The sequence below is a fragment of the Mycteria americana genome, chromosome 3 (genome assembly GCF_035582795.1).
Source record: "Mycteria americana isolate JAX WOST 10 ecotype Jacksonville Zoo and Gardens chromosome 3, USCA_MyAme_1.0, whole genome shotgun sequence".
Taxonomy (NCBI): Eukaryota; Metazoa; Chordata; class Aves; order Ciconiiformes; family Ciconiidae; genus Mycteria; species Mycteria americana.
In genome coordinates this window covers 34,086,119-34,106,240 of record NC_134367.1, presented here as the reverse complement: position 1 = coordinate 34,106,240, position 20,122 = coordinate 34,086,119, and the positions used below count along the sequence as shown (strand labels likewise).

The 20,122-nt window shown below is 42.9% G+C and overlaps 1 protein-coding gene across 1 annotated transcript; it reads left to right on the top strand.

Annotated features, from left to right (window-relative positions):
* Positions 1–363: 363 nt before the first annotated feature.
* B3GAT2 (beta-1,3-glucuronyltransferase 2) lies at positions 364–20,114 on the top strand. The gene is made up of 4 exons (XM_075498175.1): positions 364–921; positions 12,230–12,374; positions 19,274–19,422; positions 19,502–20,114. Exons 1-4 carry the CDS (start codon positions 364–366, stop codon positions 19,586–19,588), a joined length of 939 nt encoding a protein of 312 aa, XP_075354290.1. The 3' UTR covers positions 19,589–20,114.
* Positions 20,115–20,122: the final 8 nt, after the last annotated feature.

The window sequence follows — 20,122 nt, the reverse complement described above, 5'->3', positions numbered from 1 at the left end:
CGAGCCCCGGCTGCGACGGCGCGGCGACCCCGGCCCGGCCCGGCGATGCTGAGGGTGAAGGAGGAGGAGGAGGAGGAAGGGCGGCCGCTCGCGGAATAGGGGAGCGGCGCCGGGCGCCTGCCCCGCCGGGCTGCCGCAGGGCACCGCGGGGCACCCCGACCCGCCCCGCCGGCGGCCCCCCGCGCCCGCAGGAGGGAGCACCGCCCGCCCCGGCCGCCGCCGCCCGGCCGCCCCGCGGAGAAGCGCGGGCGGGCGAAGGGGCAGCCCCGCCGCCTGCCCCCCGCGGCCATGCGCTGAGCGCCGCCGCGCCCGTCCATGGGGCGGCGCTGAGGGGCGGCGCGGCGGCGGGGCGCCGGGGGCAGGATGAAGTCCCTGCTCTTCAGCCGCTTCCTCCTGCTGCTGCCCTGGGTGCTCATCGTCATCATCGTGCTGGACATCGACAGCAGCCGGGCGCCGCTGCCCGCCCTGGCCCCCCGCGGCGGGGGCGGCGGCGGGGGCGGTAGCGGGGGGGCCCGGCCGGCGGCGGCGCGGGCGCCCCCCCGGCGGCGGCCCGAGGCGGCGCTGCCCACCATCTATGCCATCACGCCCACGTACAGCCGCCCGGTGCAGAAGGCCGAGCTCACCCGCCTGGCCAACACCTTCCGGCAGGTGGCGCGGCTCCACTGGATCCTGGTGGAGGACGCGGCGGCGCGCAGCGAGCTGGTGAGCCGCTTCGTGGCGGGCGCCGGCCTGCCCTGCACGCACCTCCACGTCCCCACGCCGCGCCGCTACAAGCGGCCGGGGCTGCCCCGCGCCACCGAGCAGCGCAACGCCGGCCTGGCCTGGCTGCGGCAGCGGCACCAGCACCTGCCGCCCCCCCAGCCCGGGGTGCTCTTCTTCGCCGACGACGACAACACCTACAGTCTGGAGCTTTTCCAGGAGGTGCGTGCGGGGTGGGGGGCGCGCGCGGCCGCCACGCTCCACCGCCGGCCTCCCCTCAGGCGCCCGCCGCTTCCCGCCTCCCCTCGCCTCCCCTCAGGTGCCCGCCGTTTCCCGCCTCTCCTCGCCTCCCCTCAGGCACCTGCCGTTTCCCGCCTCTCCTCGCCTCCCCTCAGGCGCCGGTCTCGCCCCCGCTCCGGCGCCCGCCGTCCCTGCCTCTCCTCGCCCCCTCAGGCTCCCGCCGCTGCCCGTCCCGCCTCGCTGCGCGGGGCTGTGCCCCGTCCCCGCTCTGCGGCGCGCTGGGTGCCCTTCACCCAAACGCGGGCACGGACGAGTCAAGCCTGCTCCCCGGCGCGGACACCTTGCGGCGCCCCGTCCCTCACCCGGGCTCCCCAGCGCTGCTGGGTACGACCACCCCTCTCTTCATTTTAAGTTTCCTGTCCCTCCCCTCCACGCTCCCCCCAACTTTTTACTGCTGTTTTCTCGCTTTCATGCCGAGCGAAGCAAGTTTAGGGATTCTGTGTTTTTGTTAAAACTGGGATGAAAAGCGCTCTTTGATATTTACTTTTTTCAGGCTGCGTCCCTCTCCCTGTAGGGCAAACTTGCATCAGGAGTCACCATCCTTCACAGTTTTTTCTTGGCGCGAATGAATTAATCCAGAGCCGGCTCCTTCACGTGGAGTTGCCCAGTCTTTTTGAAGCCTTTCTCTCTTAAAAGCAGCAAATCGTTTGTGTAATGATTAAACACCCTTTCAGGAGTCTCTTTTGTGAAGGGACCTGGTTTTGTCTTTATTACAGCCCCTTGGTGAAGGGCTGTACTCCTTTTTGGTGGGAATTGGCGAGCGCTTGGGGGAGAGGGTATCCAGCTTGCTTTCTTGGGTTCCCCCTGGCAGGAAGGAGGGGTGTTTAATAAGCAAACATGAAACAGCAGAAGAAAGATCATGTGCATCTTCCCTGACAGCTAGAAGAGTAACCTTGGCAGGGAAACGAGGGAGGAAAACAGAAAAGTAGATTGGCAGCAGATAGGGAACGTACAGGACTTCAGACAAACTGTGGTCCATGTCTTCCACTGGTGGACAGTACTGTATTTAGTGCTGTACACCCATATTCTGCAGTTTGGAAGGATTGTGCTTTCTCACATGCTTTACAGTCAGTAGGTTAAAATGAACACGATACACAGAAATGTGAAGCACATGAAACTCCCTAGAGCAAGTTATTTTAGAAATGCTGATGTTCATTTATGTTTAGATTCGTAATGCATCCCTTTCCATTTCCAGTATGTGGGCAGATGCAGGGTCCCTGTTCAGCACGGATGCTCTACTTCCTTTGCCCGTTTAGCATTCAGCATTGAAGCTGCTAATTTGAAGACCTTTGCCTGGAGGCTAAACCTTTGTTGTAATTGATTTTCTTAAAATCTCATGGCTGTGCTCAGCGCATTATAATGCAGAGTAATTCCACATACTCATCTTTGATGTGATGGGAGTGCCCACCTCTGTTCGGGGATGTAAAACTAATCTGATTCAATCTTAGGGAGTCTGTAAATTGACACAGAAAATACACTTCGCCACTGAGTAGTGTGGGACAAAAGATATTTGGAGACGAATATCTTTTTTTTTTTTTTTTTTTTTTTTTTTAGTACCAACATTAGGGGCAAGCTAAAGGAACAGTATTGGCAGGCATATCACTTGAGTGACCCACAGCTGCTGAAAGAGGGTCCAGTCAGGTTTATTCTTTTATCATTTCCTGTATTATTGTTCTAATTGCTGTGAATGATGAAACAAAAAGGTACAAATTACCTCTCTGATCAGCTAGGAAATGCAGGAAAGCAAGGGGATAAATCTGAAGGGTTAACCTTGAAAATTGCAAGCAAAACAGGCAATATGTGTTTCGTTTTGCTAACAAGAATGGTAACCTCCAGCATGCAGCTCTGCAGTCCTAAGGCTTCTCTTTTACCACGGTTCAGCTGCTGGGGAAGAGGTGTTTATTCTGAGCCCTGTGTTTGCGGGCAAACACACGTGTGTGAATGAGTTTTCCCTGTGAAATGCAGTGGTTGGAAAGCTCTGTTACAGGAGCGCAGAAGGAGCTTTTGCTTTAGTTACCACTGCAAGTTCCCATGGCTATTTTCTGGGGTCACTAACAAGCTGTATGCAAGGTCTCTGGGACACTGCTGGTAGTAACATGGGGAATGCCTTGTCAACCTGACTTCCATTAACTTTACCCTTGGCAGGCTTTGCCAACTGGATGTGCCTTTACGATGAGTGGGAGGTTGCATGTGGAGAGAGCCAGTAGTCTTATTTTCAATCAAGGCACTGCTTGAGGGTTGTTGTTTTTTGGGTTTTTTTTCCTTGTTAAAAAAACTTCTCTGTCTTTATGGATTCTGGCTTGACAGCTTTGTAGTAAATCCCGATCTCTCCTTCAGGAATTGATTGATTTATGAGGGTAAACTATGCTCATCTTCTCCAAGCATGAAGAGAACAGCTTCAGAACGCGTTGTGTGCAGATGAAATCTGGTAGTAATTCCTGTCATGAAAGTGGCGGTAACGATACCTGAGAGGGAGGTTTTTTTCAGTTTGTTACCCTGCCAGGAACAATTCTCCAGACCTGCAGTCACGTAATCCCAAAGGAGGACTGATAAACTGTAGTCTTCTCACTGGGGAGGGTAGTATGAATGTAGAGAGACGAGACAGGAGCTCTGAATTCTGGTCCTACCACCATCCTGTGTTGGCTGGGTGACCTTCAGTGTGTCACTGATGCAGGCTTGGGGACATGTGGGTCCCAAACTGCCAGCAGCAATGTCTGCTAGCATCTGCCTGCAAGCAGTTATGTACATTTGTTGGCTTATGAAATAGTAGGTCTGTCTTCTTTGTAATGGCTTTCTTCTGAGTCAAAGTTGGTTTCAGTAACAGCATGAGGGCTTGGGGGCAGGGTGGGAACCAAGGCTAGTTAGGACTGTAAAACCAACGTGAGAGAAACATCGGCTTTAGGGATGCATTTCGCTCAGAGGTCGAAAAAGCATTACTACGGAGCAGAAGGCGTGCCAGGGACCTGCACGTCAGTGAAGGATTATGTTTAAGGCAGCTCCTTTGCCGTGGGTTTCCCTAGTGCCCTTACAGAAGATGGAGCCTTTTTGACAAAGCAAAATCAGCAAAGGCTTTACTGCAAGTGGAGGTCTGTAAACCATAAGGGCATGATCAAAAAGGAGCATGCTTTGACATGAAATGCCATGGGATACTTCTGAGAGCTTTTGATGAGGAAATTCTAATCTCTGTCCAAAGTACTTCTGTCTGGTACTTATAGGAATGAGTACCTTATATTTGATATGGAGTGAACTGAGCCCAGTAGACCTGGGCAAAATGTGTTTCATGGAAATCGGGAAGGAAAAAACCCCAGCTTACAGTAGTGTTTTGCTGGAAAATGTCACCATCTGTAGTAAATCTGGAACCCTCTGGTGCTGTTTATAATTTTCTTTTTTCCTAAGACGTACAATGGCATGTGGGTGGATAGCTTACTTTTTGACTGGCAAAACTACGTCCTCAAAGTCAAATTGGGGAGGGTCTGAGCAGGTTTAGTTGTCTTTCCAGAACAAGATGGAGAGCCTCGTTTGTCTTTCTGCTGCTACAGTGTATTCAGCATTGGCTCAGCTGAGCATTTTGTTAGGAAAGGCTCACCTTCCCTGGAAAGGCTTCAGGGAAAGGACCAATTGATTCAGTGACTGTGAAATTCTTTAGAGTACTAAGTGGGGCTGCAGCAATGATGAAGAAATATTTCCAGGAGTGGAGGTGTGGCCTTTAAGTTATTCCCAACTCTTTCTGCTTGAGAGGATAATGGTGGTCAGGTGAAAAATCATGCTTTTACTTTAATGCTGGTGGTTCTGGCATATTGTATTTTGTCATTTATTATTTTGGGATCCAGACCTCAAAAATAATTTATATTTTTTTCTGCTCAGTTATGATCTGTTCACCTAGAGGTGTCCATCTGCATCTCTCCATCGAAAACAACAGTCTGCTTTCTGAAAATATCTTTTATCAATTCAGTGTCTGCCTGCATTCGTAAGAAAGCCACTGAGAACCCTGAAATACCAACTACTGTATTTGATATGCTTTACAGATATTTCTACATGAATCATCATAACTTCTGTTTTTTACTATAGGCTGTTCTTTTTGGAGTGACCTGTTGTGTTTGTGCTTCATCTTATTCCTGAATGCAAGTTATTGTAATATTGTGACTGATGCCTAGCAACTGCCAATTTCATATTTTTAGAATTCCAGAAAGAAAGCCTTAGATAAAGCTGGCATTCCACCTTCATAGAGATATTTTAAAAACAAGATTAGTGTAAGCACTGGAAACTGAAGATAGACATAGCTAAGTTCCAGTTCCCTTTAACTCTTCACATCATTCATGTGTTTCTACGCCTCAGGCGTAGTTGGCCAAAGGCCACCACTGCCTTGGTCCGTGTATGGCTATGTAGGCAAGTCGGAGGAATTGGTGTTGGAGGTCCGCTCTGCTGTTGATTCTGCAGACTGCCCTGAAACCTTTGAAGGTGAGGGGCAAGCTGCCTAAGGAGTACGAAGAACAGGAGTAAAGGTCTTCAACATATGTCAGAAAGTGAGCTTGCTGCATTCAGAAATTCATTGATTTTTAGAGATTCCTGTCTAGGTTATATCTGTCAACTTTGCTTGTATTTTGCTCAGACACCTGAACTGAGATGTATGTGAAATTAAAATGCTCATATGTAAAACTATGATCTCCATCACTGCCACCCCTAGCCCTTTGGTCATTGGTGTCTAAAATCTTGTAGCAATATTTGCCAGGTGCCTAGAGCATGCAAGTATGGCATATACCACTATCTTGTCTGAATGCAAGTTGAGGATTTGCAGACTTGGTCTCCTTAGAGGAACCCACGCTATAAGGTGTGATCTGAATACAGCCTTGCAGCATGGAGCCTTCCAAAATAAATCACAGTGTTAATTGTCATTTCTAAGGGAAAAAACAAACAAACAAACTTTTATTTAATAGCTTAGCAGTTAGCCTTGTTGCCCACTGAGTTGGGGACCAGAATTCAATTTACTGTAGCTGTTGCCTGCACAAGAATGCCCTGACTATGATGGTAGAGTTCGCAGAGTTGAAGCTGGAAAGGAGGTAGGAAGAGGGAAAGCTCAAACACTTCTCCTGAAGTTGAGGTGGTCTTTGCAGGTAACTCAAGATTCATGGAGCCACAGAGAATGTAAGAATATGATCAGTGAAAAGGACAGTCAGCTGGATTGCTCTTCGCAGGAGTAACTTGAACATCAAATTAAACAAAAATTCCCCTAATATTTTGAAGGTATGCTATTGCTTATGTAGTAGCCTAAATTGCCCAGGTAGGATCATCCTCAAATCAGCCAGATGGGAACAAAGATTCATGAAGAACAGAGGGAAAATAGGAAACATTTTGTCTTGGCTAATGGTCGTGACCTTCTTATTGAAGTTTAGGGCTGTCCCACACTGGTAATTTTCATAGTGGCACTGTAGAGCAGAGGGCAAGTTGTGTGAGCGATTCAGACTGAAAATATTTTCTTATGCCCCTGCCCTTCACTCTCCCAAAAGGTATATATGAAGGTAGCAGATATTCTAGTGGCTCTTAACAGTCTGTATCCCAAAAAAATAAATCCTTGTTATTAAAAATAGAACAGAAATACTTGCAGGCATTGCATGTCACACAGGCTTCAGTTTTCCCATGATCACCTTTGTAAAATATTTTGAGAGTAACTCAAAAAAGACATTACGGAAGAGGTGAATATTTACTATTTATTCCAACTTTGACTAGGGAAGGGTTAGCGCTCCTTCAATAAGTTTTATGTAACTGTCCTAATCTTTATACACTCTCTTAAGCTAACTTCTGTGTATTTCTTAATGTATATATTTATACAAAAGATTTAAAAGTAGCATAAGTGAATCTGTTTATCTTTGAAAACATGGAGATCTTTTGTTGTATCTCTTGAAGCTGGTTGGAAAAATCAAATTTTTGCTATAGTCTTAAAAATGACATTCAGTAGCCTGGACAGAATTAAATACTAGCTGGTAGTCATTAGTTATTTTCTTCATAATAAAAAAGGATTGAAAGAGTTAGCAGTGCATTAAATACCTTTCTAGTATATAAATGATTTAAGAATACATGACAGATTTTAAATGCACACTGACATTCCCTTTGCAAGGTAGACGTGTAAAACCTATACTAAAGAGGCTGGATTAGAAAAGACTGGTAGAGAAACAATGAAATAGCTTAAAAATGAGAGGAAACAGTGACAAAAAAAAGCTATTTGAAACAGATTAACCCAAGTAAGGGACTCTGGGTTACACAGTACCAAGCACTGCCTGTTTCTTCACTTTGACAGCATCTTATACTTAGCTGTGAAACTGATACTGTTACTATGAAATTAATTACGAATGGTCAGCAGCTCTGCAGAGGTACAGTGAACACAACCTAGTAGAATAACAGAGAGTAGGATGGGAAAAAGAATTGGTAAGTAGAAGGGCCATAAAGGAAACATGAATAGCAAATGTTTTGGAAGTCTTCCCAATCCAGAGAAATTGGCTCCTAACTACTTTAGTTAAATTTAGTACAGTTTTCTCCTGTTGGGAAGCAATATTGACATTTGTGCCCAAGGATGCTGGTATAATTTAGAAGCATTAATCATTGTATCTGATGTGTAAAATGTTGCTTGAGAGAAGGGGGAATTAATCTATCCTCCCTCTGCAGTGTAGATTGGGTACAAATCAGCAGAGGAGGTTTAAGGCAGATGTTTGGAAAAAAGCTTTCTAATAGTGAGGATGGTGAAGCACTAAATCAGATCACCTGTGAGGGTTGTGGAGCAGGCTAGATCAATGATTGACACTTTTGATTTGTAGACCCTTTGTACGAGTTTTCCCATGGAGACATACCCTTTACAGTCAAGTTTACTGACAACAAACTTGCTTTTTGAAGTTACTATCCCCTAAGTGTCACAGTCCCTGAACCACAAAAACCACTGGCACAGATTTCCTATGACTCAGTACCTCCTTTGAAGTACTGGTAAGTAGGGGCAGAAGCTCCATTTAATGCCTAAGTAAACAGGCATAGCATCGCTGCAGCTGAGCTATCCCTCTGACTTGTAGTGCGGTCACGTAAGTTTTGTTGAAGCAGAATTTGGCTTTAAATGACCTGTGAGTAATGCAGGATGCCTGTGTGAGAACTGATAGGGAACCTGGCTGTGCTTGTGCTTTAACCTGTAACATTTTCCCCTGTGGAAGAGTTGTAATGAAGAAGCTCTAGATCCTGTCTTTGGTAATAATAAATCAGAATTTTGCATATAAATCTGCTTGAGTCTTGCTGGGATGGGCAGGGTGAGCCTGGATGATAACCTGTAGCCTGACCAGTACAGATCACAAATTACACAGGGGTTGAAGTGATAGAGGACAGGGGGAGAAAAAAAGCTTACTATGTGTGGCAGCCAGGTTTGCATTTGCTGAGAGCTTTGAATCCCAAATAGAAACGCATCAACATCATGCTGCAAAAACACTGGGATGGTTGTTCCAGTCTGGAAGCCTTTTCACTGTAAGAAGTGTGGCCATGTTTCCTTCTGTCTGTCATTTGTCTTCATTCCCCTTAGGCTTTTATGTTTTTTTTACTGGCTTGGTATCTTCCCTATCCATCAGTCTGGTGCATCCCATTAAGCAGCTTTTCTTGATTGACTAATGAGATGCTATTTTTGGCAATGCTTTTATCACTATCTTTTATTGCTCAGCTACATTTTCTGCATTTTCACTTGTTCTTCTTTAGTGGTTCCTCTGTTGCTACTGTATTTACTGTTATATGCCCATCACCTCAGTGGGCTTTCTTTGGTCAGTTGTTACTCCTCTCTCCTATCACTTCCTTGCCCACTCCTTCCCAGCTGTATCCCCTCCACTTCATTTGGGTTTGTTCTACCATCTTACAGAGTCCTTTTCTCATCTTCCCCCATCCAGTACGTCACTGTCCTCCTATGCCCAAGATGCCCTTTCAAATAATCAAAAAGTAAATAGAGGACAAAAGCATTTCCAGAGGGAGATTCATCCTACCTTAAGACAGCTGTCTAAGCCAGGCAGGATGAATTGCGTCAGTAGGTTCCTATCTCTGTTCATTAACTGTAGAAGCCTAACTAGGATAGACCAGATGCCTAACTTACAGAGAGTTAAGTGTAAGTAAAATGAATACCATTCATGTAAGCTACTAGGACTTAAAATGCTGCTTATTAAGACAGCATGTCTAAAATGACAGGTGGAAGAGTAATTTAGGAAGCTGTTTGTAAGATACAGGATTTTGGCAGTTGCTTAACCCACAGCAATAAAGCTATTTAGAATTAACATGTTTTTGAATCACGTTTTGTGTCCCAATGATTAGCAGCATCAAATTCCAGATGCAAGCTGGCCTTTTAATCCAAATAATAGCTTTCTCCCCATCATACATAAATACAGCCTTAACACATCAGTATGTTAACTGTAGTAATGCTATTCGCAGAAGATTAAAAGAAATACTCCTACTTTCATCTGCCTAGCATATCCTGAAGCTGTAAGGTATTTCAGAATTAGCATAAATACCTGTCTAGATGTGCTCTTTCAGTTTTTACTTAAAGGGATTGCTGTATTCTTGACACCTGCTTATTTAATTCTCAAAAAATGTAACCTGTGAGAATAAAGAAAGTAACCCAAGGACAAAATAAAGAGCTCTGTAAAGGGTTACGTACTTTCTTCTGATGTGTGGTGGCTTTACTGACTTAACTCATAGACACTGAGATGGACCCAAGACTGTAATAATTAAAACTTCTTGGGTCATTTCATGCTGGTTTCATGCGGTCAGTGAGATACTTTTAGTTGACAAGATTTTCCTACACATTGTGTATGGTAAAGTATTAATGTAAATCAGTCTGGTTCTGCTAGCATAAATGCTGTGGCCACTGTTGACCCAATTCAGAAGTCTCATGTGATCCAGCTCATTTTGCAGTACAGCTGCCCGAATGCTTGCTGTGAGCAAAGGCAGGGTATGGGCATACCATGCATTAGCTACTCTCTCGTAGTTAGAACGTGCCTGCCCCTCTCTTGCAGCATTTTATGTTTACCATGGGTACAGGCAGTTGGCACAGGGTAGCTAAAATGCTGTAAATCAGTACACTAGTAATTTGTTCAGGTATTCATACCCTCCAGAAGGTATGAATGGCAACACAAAAAAGTTAGTGGGCATCTGTGTTCGTCCTGTGGTTAATACTGGTGTAGCACAATTAGGTGTATGTGGCTTGATCATGCCCTTGGAAACCTATTGGAAACTTGCCTGCGTAGACAAGCACAACAGGATGATGTCCTGTGTCCACGTCTGATGTGTTTGGATGTTAATATAAATACACTGTTAGACAAATTTGCGAAATGGATGTATCGTTAAAACCAGAGCCAAAAGATCTTAATGAGAAGGTTTGACTGATTTCCATATCCAAATAGTTAATTGCTAACTCTGCATTTCCTAAATGGAGGAGTGGGAGAGACTGGAAAAAAAACATTAAGCAGGGAGAACAGTTACAAACACGTTTAACAATAATCTGTAGAGAGATTCATGGCAGTCTCTCACTGGCAATTAAATAGTCAATGGTTTGGATAGAATCTTTATCATAAGAAATCCCTATATTGCCAAATGTACACACCCCCTGTTCTTATGCAGTATGGACTGCTGCTACTGAGTGAGATGATCTGACTTGCTGCAAAAGTTACTAGGGTGGAAGTAAGAAAATTTTGCTAAACAAATTTAAAGATACACAAAGAATTAGGGAGAGACGGTGCATGCCTCTCTTCTGTGTGTACATACATATTTGTGGATTTTTAAATATGTGTTTTATGCCTTCCCTATGTGAAAGTTCTTCTAAGAATCTGCTAATGTTTCTAGCTTAGAAATGTGAACTAGAGTGACGTGACGTCTTTGTTTTTTCTGGTGCATCTCCTGGGAGTCTAGATGATACGCATGATAAATCTTTCACCTTGGCAGAAAGAGAGGGAAGTGTTTAATATTTAACCAAGGTTGTCTTTTACTTCAACATCTATTGATAGGGGACTGCAGTTACAAATATGTAAAACTGTGTTTGTTTTTGCTAAGAGGCGTGCTTGGAAGGAGAAAGGGATAACCTTTCCCTAAGGAATAGGCCTCAACTACAACAGAAGACAAGAGATTGTTTTAAAAATTGATCAAATTAAGCGCACGTTACACTGAAATAGTTTAATACTTGCTTAAATAGGACCATAATTAAGCACAGTAGTTAAAACAGTGGCTTTTGAATCGGTGTGGTTAAATTGTGCAAGTTGCTGTGTCCATCCACTCGTCTTCTCAAGTTCTCACACCAGACTGTCAGTGATTTTTCCCATGGGGAGCAGTGCGTCAGGGTTTGTGTCATGAAGAAAATGGTCTACTAACCAGTGAACTGAATTCACCGACTCCATCATGCATGCTTTTTGCTAAAGAAAGAGTAATTTTTTAGTATCTATAGATTCCTCTAGGTTAGATGAGGACCACATTTCCAGAATTGCATTTAGTTACATTCACGCCGTTGGGAAAAACTCCCGTTACTGGTAGCAAACTAGCAGAAGCATCCTGCCTGACCTGCTTTCTGTCCTTCTCAGAAACTTAGCAGAGCTTTTCAAGAGAAAATGTAGATGTTAAGAAGGCTTAGCCCAAACTTAATCTTTTTTTGTGAGCCTTTAATAGATCTGAGCTGCATCTATTGTACAAACCTGGTACGTTGCAGGTAGGAGAAGAGTTGTGTGTCACCATTTCCTGTACTCAGTGTATTTGTTACCAGTCTCAAAATAATTGTACTTGTCTTAATGAAGTGTGTATTTGTTAATCATTATTATAGTATTCTCTCTTGCTGGGCTTGTATAATACCTCAGCAATCTATAGAAATAAGCCTACTGCAAGAATGCTATAGTCTTGCAGACTAAAAAGATCTACTACACCTTTGAAAACCCAAACAAACAAGAAAACAAATACTGTTTTTTCATGGCTTTTAAAATTTTTGTTATAAAAAATAATACAAATAGGATATTTTCAGTAGAACTGAGGTACCTGTCCTATGGGCTAGAGAGCTGGAGATTTCACAGAAAATGAGTGGGCACATGCAGCTTTCAAATACTTAACTCTGTTGGGCTGCAATCTGTAAGCTAGAATTGCTTTTAAATACCTAGTCTTGATGATTAATGTGTAGGTTTTCCACCAACACTTACAAAAAAGGCCTACTAGGAAAACGTGCATGCAGTCATGCTGTGCCTGCCTCTTGCAGATGCGTACAACCCGCAAAGTATCGGTATGGCCCGTGGGACTGGTAGGAGGACGACGGTATGAGCGCCCAGTCGTGGAAAACGGCAAAGTTGTTGGCTGGTACACTGGCTGGAGAGCTGACAGGCCCTTTGCCATTGACATGGCAGGTAAGTACCAAGTTTCATGATACATGAATGTTTCTCATAGTAACTATTCTTACATTTTTTATTAATGGGACAGAAACAGATGTCTCAGTATAAGCAGCTTTTAAAACTTCTGAAGTGCAGCTGCTGTATATAGCCCTACAGCACTAAATATCCTGGAAGTCTTAGCTTGCACGTCTCGTCTAATGAAGTTGCTGCTTGGCGATATCTGAACTTACTTTCACTTGGTTTTAATTTTATGCGGCAACTTGGCTTTTATGTTGTATAAATTGTTTGTCTGAAACAAGTTAATTGTAAATTAATTCATCCAATTAATTTTTGCACGGAGCCCCTGCCTTTCATTGTGTCATCAATCTACACCAGGCAGTATAAATGCAGACCCTTCTTAGACCTCATGTTGTAAAATGCTACTCTATCATGAAATTATTCATTTTTTTATTGGTTATTTGGAATGATGGTGATAACTGTAGATGGATATAGTTTGAAACACTGGGCTTAGGGGAAAAATCACTGACAGCTATAGCCTAGTAGATGAAGGCAGAAAAGCTTCAAAATAGATCTAATCAATCTTCTGCTGTGAAGCTAGCACACCACATAGCTCTGTCTTGCTGTCAGTCCATGCCTAGACAATCTTTTGTATATATTCGCAACTCCCACATGAATCACCACTGTGCAGAAGTCCAATTTCTGATGTAGCAGCAGCTGGTCTCCAGCAAATGATACGATATTTGCACTTAAGCATCTTCTGTAGCCAGGAAGGAGAGGGAAGGGGAAAAGTAGGAATACAAGAGCAAGAATGTGGTAGAAATAGCCCGCCATTTTCTTTTTTCTGATACCCTTATGTTTTGGGAGAGGGAAAAGGACAGTGCTTTCACATCTCAACAGAGTATTTTTATATGGATTGAAATGTTTGATGAAAAATACGTATTTACGGTACAATTGCTTAAGAAGAGTAAAGGAGAATAGTTGTTAACACCTATTACATACAGAAACATCAACAGGTGAATTTTTCTGTACTGTAGAAGCATTTCCAGTTCATAGTATCACCTGGCATGAAAATAAATATTTGAGCGTCCAGGTAGAGGCATTCCTCAGGGGAGACGGAGGTATGTCAATCCCCAAACCTGTGCAGCCTGTTGAGGACTGCAGCTGTGCATTTTAACAGTCTCTGCCTGTGGATTTATAGATACATATTGATACTATGCTGTAGAAGTAGTTACTTGTGGGTATTATAAAAATGATAGCATGGTTCATAATTCATTAGCAGCAGGCAAAAAGCCATTACCCAACATTGGCCAAGGGACTCTAACCCAGACATGAAGAGATACATGGAAAGTTCTTAAGCTGTTGTTTACACTTTGCAGTTGCTGGCTGAAACAGTGGCTTGAGGGGAAAGCAGCTCCATTAGGAGCATTACCTGCTTGTAATTTCACTGAAGTCATGGAAAGGAGGGTTATAGAGACAAAGATACAAGTGTTGAGAGTATAGGGGGTTATTGGAGATCCACAAACAAGGAGTTACTACTTTGTAAGAGAACTTTTATTAGTCTTCAAAAAATAACTGAAGAAATTAAATTATGTTTTTAATTTCAGCAAGGAGAGAAATGGATGCTGTGTAGGCTGGTAAAAAATTATGTTAAGTTTGCACCTTCATTCCCCTCAGGAATACGTGGAAGGGCACAAACAGAACAGAACCTGTAAATCCAGAACTGCACAGGTGTCTGAACAGGTGCAGTCTACAGGATGTGTGTTAACAGTCAGTTTTCCACCCTTGCCCCCCCCACTCCCCAACATACCCCTGGGGACTTGGAGGACTTGCTAACAAACCTAAGTCCATGCTGTAATACATCACTGGCATTCCTCCATCTGCTGGCACCAAATATACAAGCAACTGGGGTTATACCATATACTGCACATAAGGAAGATCAAGGATCTCTTCTGAAAATATTACCATGGAAAAATAATAGGTGCATATATTAAACTGCTCAGTTTTCTACAGCTGTTTATAATTAATGTTCTGATTCCCAAGGCACTGGTAAGGAGACTGTCTTTGGTCTACAGAACTATCTTTTCACAGGGATTTTCACAAGAATTTCATCATGAGGCTGGGTGTGAAAAAGAATGACTGCTTAAAAAGTTTGGGACCACTGATTTAACTTGTGGCTGTTCAGCAGAAATGCATCCTTGCTTTTAAGCACATAAAGTTCTTACTCTAGACTTCAAAATACAGGCCCAAATTCAAACCTACTGCAAGTGGAGACAGGTCCTGCTGATTTCATTGGGATCAGCTCAAAGACCCTAGCTGGCCAACTTCCCTAGATTCTTCTTTGAAATACACTCACACATGGCAATCACATTAGATCTGTTCAATAAACATTGGTTATTTCTTTTGAGAAGTTTGAGGCTGACACTGCTATTCTCCAATGCTAAATTGCATTCAGAAAGCAGAGCAGCTGTTTCCTGTGTTGCTTCTTGTCTGGCAACCAACACACCATATGAATTAAGTTCCGCCTCAGTTTTAGCTGTAGGTGGGTTCTAGAGTTTGACATAGACTTCCTTACCCTTAGGGAAGAAAAGCAAGAGAGAACTGGGTGTTATAAGGAAAAAGTGACATTGATTCTGAAGTAGGCACTGTGTTGTTTATTACAGACCTGATTTAAAATCTTCTATATTAAATGATGCTGTTAGTGATTTACTTTTGGCTTGTTCCCAGTGCCAGAGTTTTTGGCCACCCATGAGAACAAGTTAGATCGTGATTCTCCTAATGTCAAGATTGTTCAAGGAAAACAGATTCATGCTTTACATTAGCATTCCAGGAGCTACTTCAGTCATAGCGATTAATCCATGCCTGTGAATCACTGGGCAATCTGATTTTGGACTTGTGGTCCAGAGCTCATCCACTGTCCCCCAAGTTTCTCTGCTAGGGCCTGAGCAACCAACCACCCTTTTTTCATCTTTTGCTATAGTTAAGAGATCATCTCATCAGATGAGTACATCTTGTCTTTCTTACAGTTCCCTGAGAAAAAAGTGCTTCTATTAATGACACTGCAAAACATGGCATATTTTGTCTGAATCTGAAAGAGCCACTGCTGGAAGTCACAAGTACAAACAAAAAAATTTTAAGTGAGTGGCTATGGCAGACACCACACTCAACCCCCAAACCACCCCTCCATCAAAGGGTAACAACTATTTTAAATGTTGAGTTTAAAATCTAGAGCCTCTTTCATGGTGAATTAACTATCAGCAGATGCCTTCATTATGACTACAAAAACTCCTGGTTGAGCACCTCTGCCTTATTGCAACCCAAACAGTAAGGCACAGGGAGAAGGGAACTTGAAAGAAGTGGACCTCAAGCCATGGCATGTTCAAAAACCCAAAGGTAGTACCTTGAACTGTGTGGAAACCAGTATATCCATTTCGGTATCAGCACTGAGCATTAGCATGTATACACTCTGGAAATGACAAACACTCTCAGTTCCTAGCTTGCCTTTAGCTACTATCCTATCTAGAGCATTCAGGAAGCAAAGGCATTAATCATGGTAACAAATCTTTAAAGACCGTCTCAGTCTAACCAGATGAAGAAAAATGGTTTTGCCTTTTACAGAAGCCATTGATCTAGCACAAGTCAAGGTGTGAATTAACAGAAACAGCTTCTGTAGAAAGAAGCACAGATGTAATCTTTGCCATGTCTCCCAGGTATCTTGTCCTCCAACAAATTAATTTTTATTTAGGTGGCTCTTCAGCCAATTAGATTTAATTTACAGCCTTGCATTAAACACAAAAAAACCCAAAACACCTCTTCACCCTCTGGCTATGAAATTGTCCTGTGGCATTTCATGTGAACTTAAGCCCAATATGACCTTGTAGGAATAATGATCAAGTAAAAGAATTGTATACGTGTAGCACTGTTCCATTATGCTACGCTGGAGACAGTAAGCCCGGATTAATCCCCGTTTCGGGTCAGAATTCAAAATAACAGTCTCTTTTCATCTGTTACCACAGGATCATTATCTACTGAGAGAAATAACTAGTGCCAGTCTGGTCAAAACCTGAGCTATCTCCTCTCTTCTTGATGCCAAAATGATCCATCTGTGATAAAAAGTCAACTGAAAGTTGTCACTAGAAAATGGTTTTCCCTCAAGTCCATCTGAAGTCTTATCTACATAAATACAAAATGTCATACATGTGAAATTAAAGCAGTTATATAGCAGAGCTGAAGAACTAGAAAGCCAGGAGATGAGTCTCTTTGAATTATTATATCTTCAAGTTGCTGCTTTATTGGATTCTTTTAAGAAAAAGACTGCATGACCACTGATCAAGGAAACAAACCTCAGGCCACAGGAGTCCATGTCCTTGCCATGTACAACACTCAGTTTAACAATTTGACTTTTATTTGATGCCTGAAAACATGGGGGATTTTTGACAGCACCCTAAGGTGGTGGTTTGCAATCACATGGTAGCAAGGGCATGTGTTACATCCAGGGGGCATGGCACATCTGAAGATCTGTGCGTAGGAGAAATCCATCCTCAGAACTGAATCCAGTTTTCTCAGCAGAGGAGCAAGCTTTGCAACAAGAGAACCTAGAAGAAATTAATGTATGGATAAGTATGGGCTATGGGGGTCAGGGAGCCAAGCTGAGACACACAAAGATATGCAGTAGAAAATACATCTCTTCTGCTTAGAATGGATTCCTTCTGCACTCAAAAAACTAGGACACTACACTAATTTTGGTGTTTACTTCATTTTCTTCTCCCTGGATGACCAGCTTAAATTGTAAAAATTAAATTTTAAATCTTTTTAAAAAGAAACAGCAGCTCACACAGCTGATGGGGGCTCCAACAATGCCTTCCCTTGCAAAGCAAACACTTTTGTTGTGCCCAAAATATCAAGCATGCTAAGCCCAGTTGCACCAAAAATTTATCCTGTTTGTTCTAATTTAGAAAAAAACCAAACCCCTCACCAAAAATACTGAACTGAACCAGGCCAGTTTGTTCATCAGTGATAAGTCTACAGTCATCTTCTAAGGTGCAGAAAGCTGGCTGTGTGCACCGCAGCTGTCTCTTGCTGAGGGAGTTTAAACACTCAACCTTGGCTCTTCACAAATGCTTACACCTGGCTACAAACAGCACCGGGATGGAGCCCACCTTGGGCTCCCTCACAGCCAGGCTACAAGTCATAGGAAGCAAGAAAGGCCTGTAGCCTGCTGGAGACAAACCCCTGCCTGGGAAGAAAAGTCCAACCTGCCGTTCCTTTGCCTGCTACCACCTGCGGAAACCCAGCAGCTGCAGCAGAGAACAGCTGGATCCCAGCACTGCTGCTAGCAGGTGGTGCAGTCTGCAGAGCAGGAGCTGCAGAGCTTAACTGCACAGAGCGAGGACAGGCTACAGCCAAAGTCTCACACCTCCTGGAAGTCTTTTCTTCACTAGAGTACTCTGCAAGGTGTGGATAAGCCCTTTCCATCTAGACACCTATTCTTCTTTATCTATCTTAGGCAGGATATAATGTATAAAGTTAAACCTGTTTTCTGCAACTGTGTCCATCAGTGAATGGGGACCTCAATTTACGTCCAACCCATAGTCTTCACCTGCAGTGTCCCAATCCTTATTAAAAAAACCCCAAAACCAACCAACCAAAAACCACTCTCTGACATCTTCTTGTGCTTTGCTACAAGCAAGAGCATGATAAGAGTGGTTTCAGTGTGCCTTCTTTACATGTGATATAGTAATTACTTCCTTACATTTTCCTCTTTAAAAGGCTCCCACAAAAGCCACAGATACTTTCAAGGAAAATACAGGAGCAAGGTAATTCTAGTAAAAAAGAGGACAGATTTATATTCCATTAGAGAAAGTTATCCTCATTTTTAAATTGAGAAAAATTTAATACTGGCTTTAGGTTTAAATGTTCTTGCAGTTTTCCAGAACAGACGTCAAAACTGTTACTACTTCTGTCATAAAGGGACAGCTGGAACCACTCTGAACTGACGAGAAAAGGATTTCTGTGGTAGGCTATCAATTAGACATAAGGAGTTACAAATGTAATTTTTCTTCACAAGTATATCAGCCGAGTTTTGAGTCATACTTAAAGAAGCATACATGCGACTGAACCTTGCCGAATGAAAACTGGGGAGTTCTATAAATAATGGCAAATGGGAGATTCCTGAGGGCTGCTTCAGAGAGGGTGAGTTTGTTCAAACTAGTGATTTCTCAGTTTGTAATCTCCCTTTGAGGGACCTAATGTCTGTTACTAGAGGAATGCATTGCAAAGAGAGGCATGGGCACTGATGAAATTCTTTCAGGCGTGCCGTGCAATGCACGGAGCAGCTGCAGACCGTCTTGCAGACCACCGTTGATAAAAATGATTCACAAGTCCACAATAACTACATGGTGTGCAAGGCAAAACATTAATATGACTTGTAGTTCATCAACAATAATGTTAAAACTCTCTAAAGGCTAAAAATCTCTAGAGACCACCATTGTTATAAGTAACATATTTTTTCCGACTCTCACCTTTAAACCTAGAAGTGTTTGTACAGTATAAATTTCATACATTTTATTTTACTTAAAATTCAGTTTTATTTCTTAATTAGAAGTAGGAAGGAAGGATAGTCCGAGATCTTAGCCATACCTGACTTTTCAGGCAAAAAAGCATATAGTCTCTACATGACGTGAAATTGATTAAACATGTTGAAAATATGGTGCAATTAAAAAAATCTGATTGCACCTTTAGGGCAAACCAAAGCAACGTAGGATGTACAAACCTGCCAAATATTGTCTATCCATATAATCAAATTTACACATTTTTAAAAAGAACATGGGAGATTTCTAGGCTTAAGTGTAACTTGCACAAAAATGCAAAGCCTAAAGGTTTTTCTTAACCTTTTTCCCCACCCCCCTCTCTCCAAGGATTTGCTGTGAGTCTTCAAGTGATTCTGTCGCATCCGAAAGCCGTATTCAAGCGTCGTGGTTCTCAACCAGGAATGCAAGAATCTGATTTTCTGAAACAGATAACAACAGTGGAGGAACTGGAACCAAAAGCAAACAACTGCACAAAGGTACTGACTTCCACACTTACTAAAAAGCTTTCGTATCATCTCTGTAGATGACTGTACTAACGCAAATGTTATTTTATAGGTTCTTGTATGGCACACACGAACAGAAAAAGTAAATCTAGCTAATGAGCCAAAATACCATCTGGACACAGTCAATATTGAGGTATGATGTGGAGACACAGTTCCACAGGAAGTACACTACAACGGATGCGTCAGAAGGTGTTCGAATTCAGCCAGCTAAGTATGCTACTTCTGCGCGAGACCTTTTAATAGTCATCTGATGGACTTCTGTGGAAACAAAGGAAGCTGTCAGATAAGATTGTCTAATAAGCAAATCAAGTGGGTGTGCTTTGTTCTAACTCGTTTGCATGCATTTCTGACCTCTCATCTTAATAAACTGACACTTACCTTTGTTTTAAGGCTGTTTCTGCATAGTAAAAAGAATCAAAGAGAAACATGGCTGCAATGGAGTATTTTCGCAATCATCATTTATGTATATACTTTCTGTATTTATCCAGCTTAATGGTGTAATTATAAACTGATTTTAACTCACGAACTGTTGACCTAAATATTTGCATAAATGGATCCTCCAAATTGAACATGTTTTCCTTCATTAAAAGTAGACTTCTTGAAGAAATAACGGTCAAACAGGTCTTACAAGAATGAAATAAAAACCCACAATCATTTATGGATTTATCCTTTT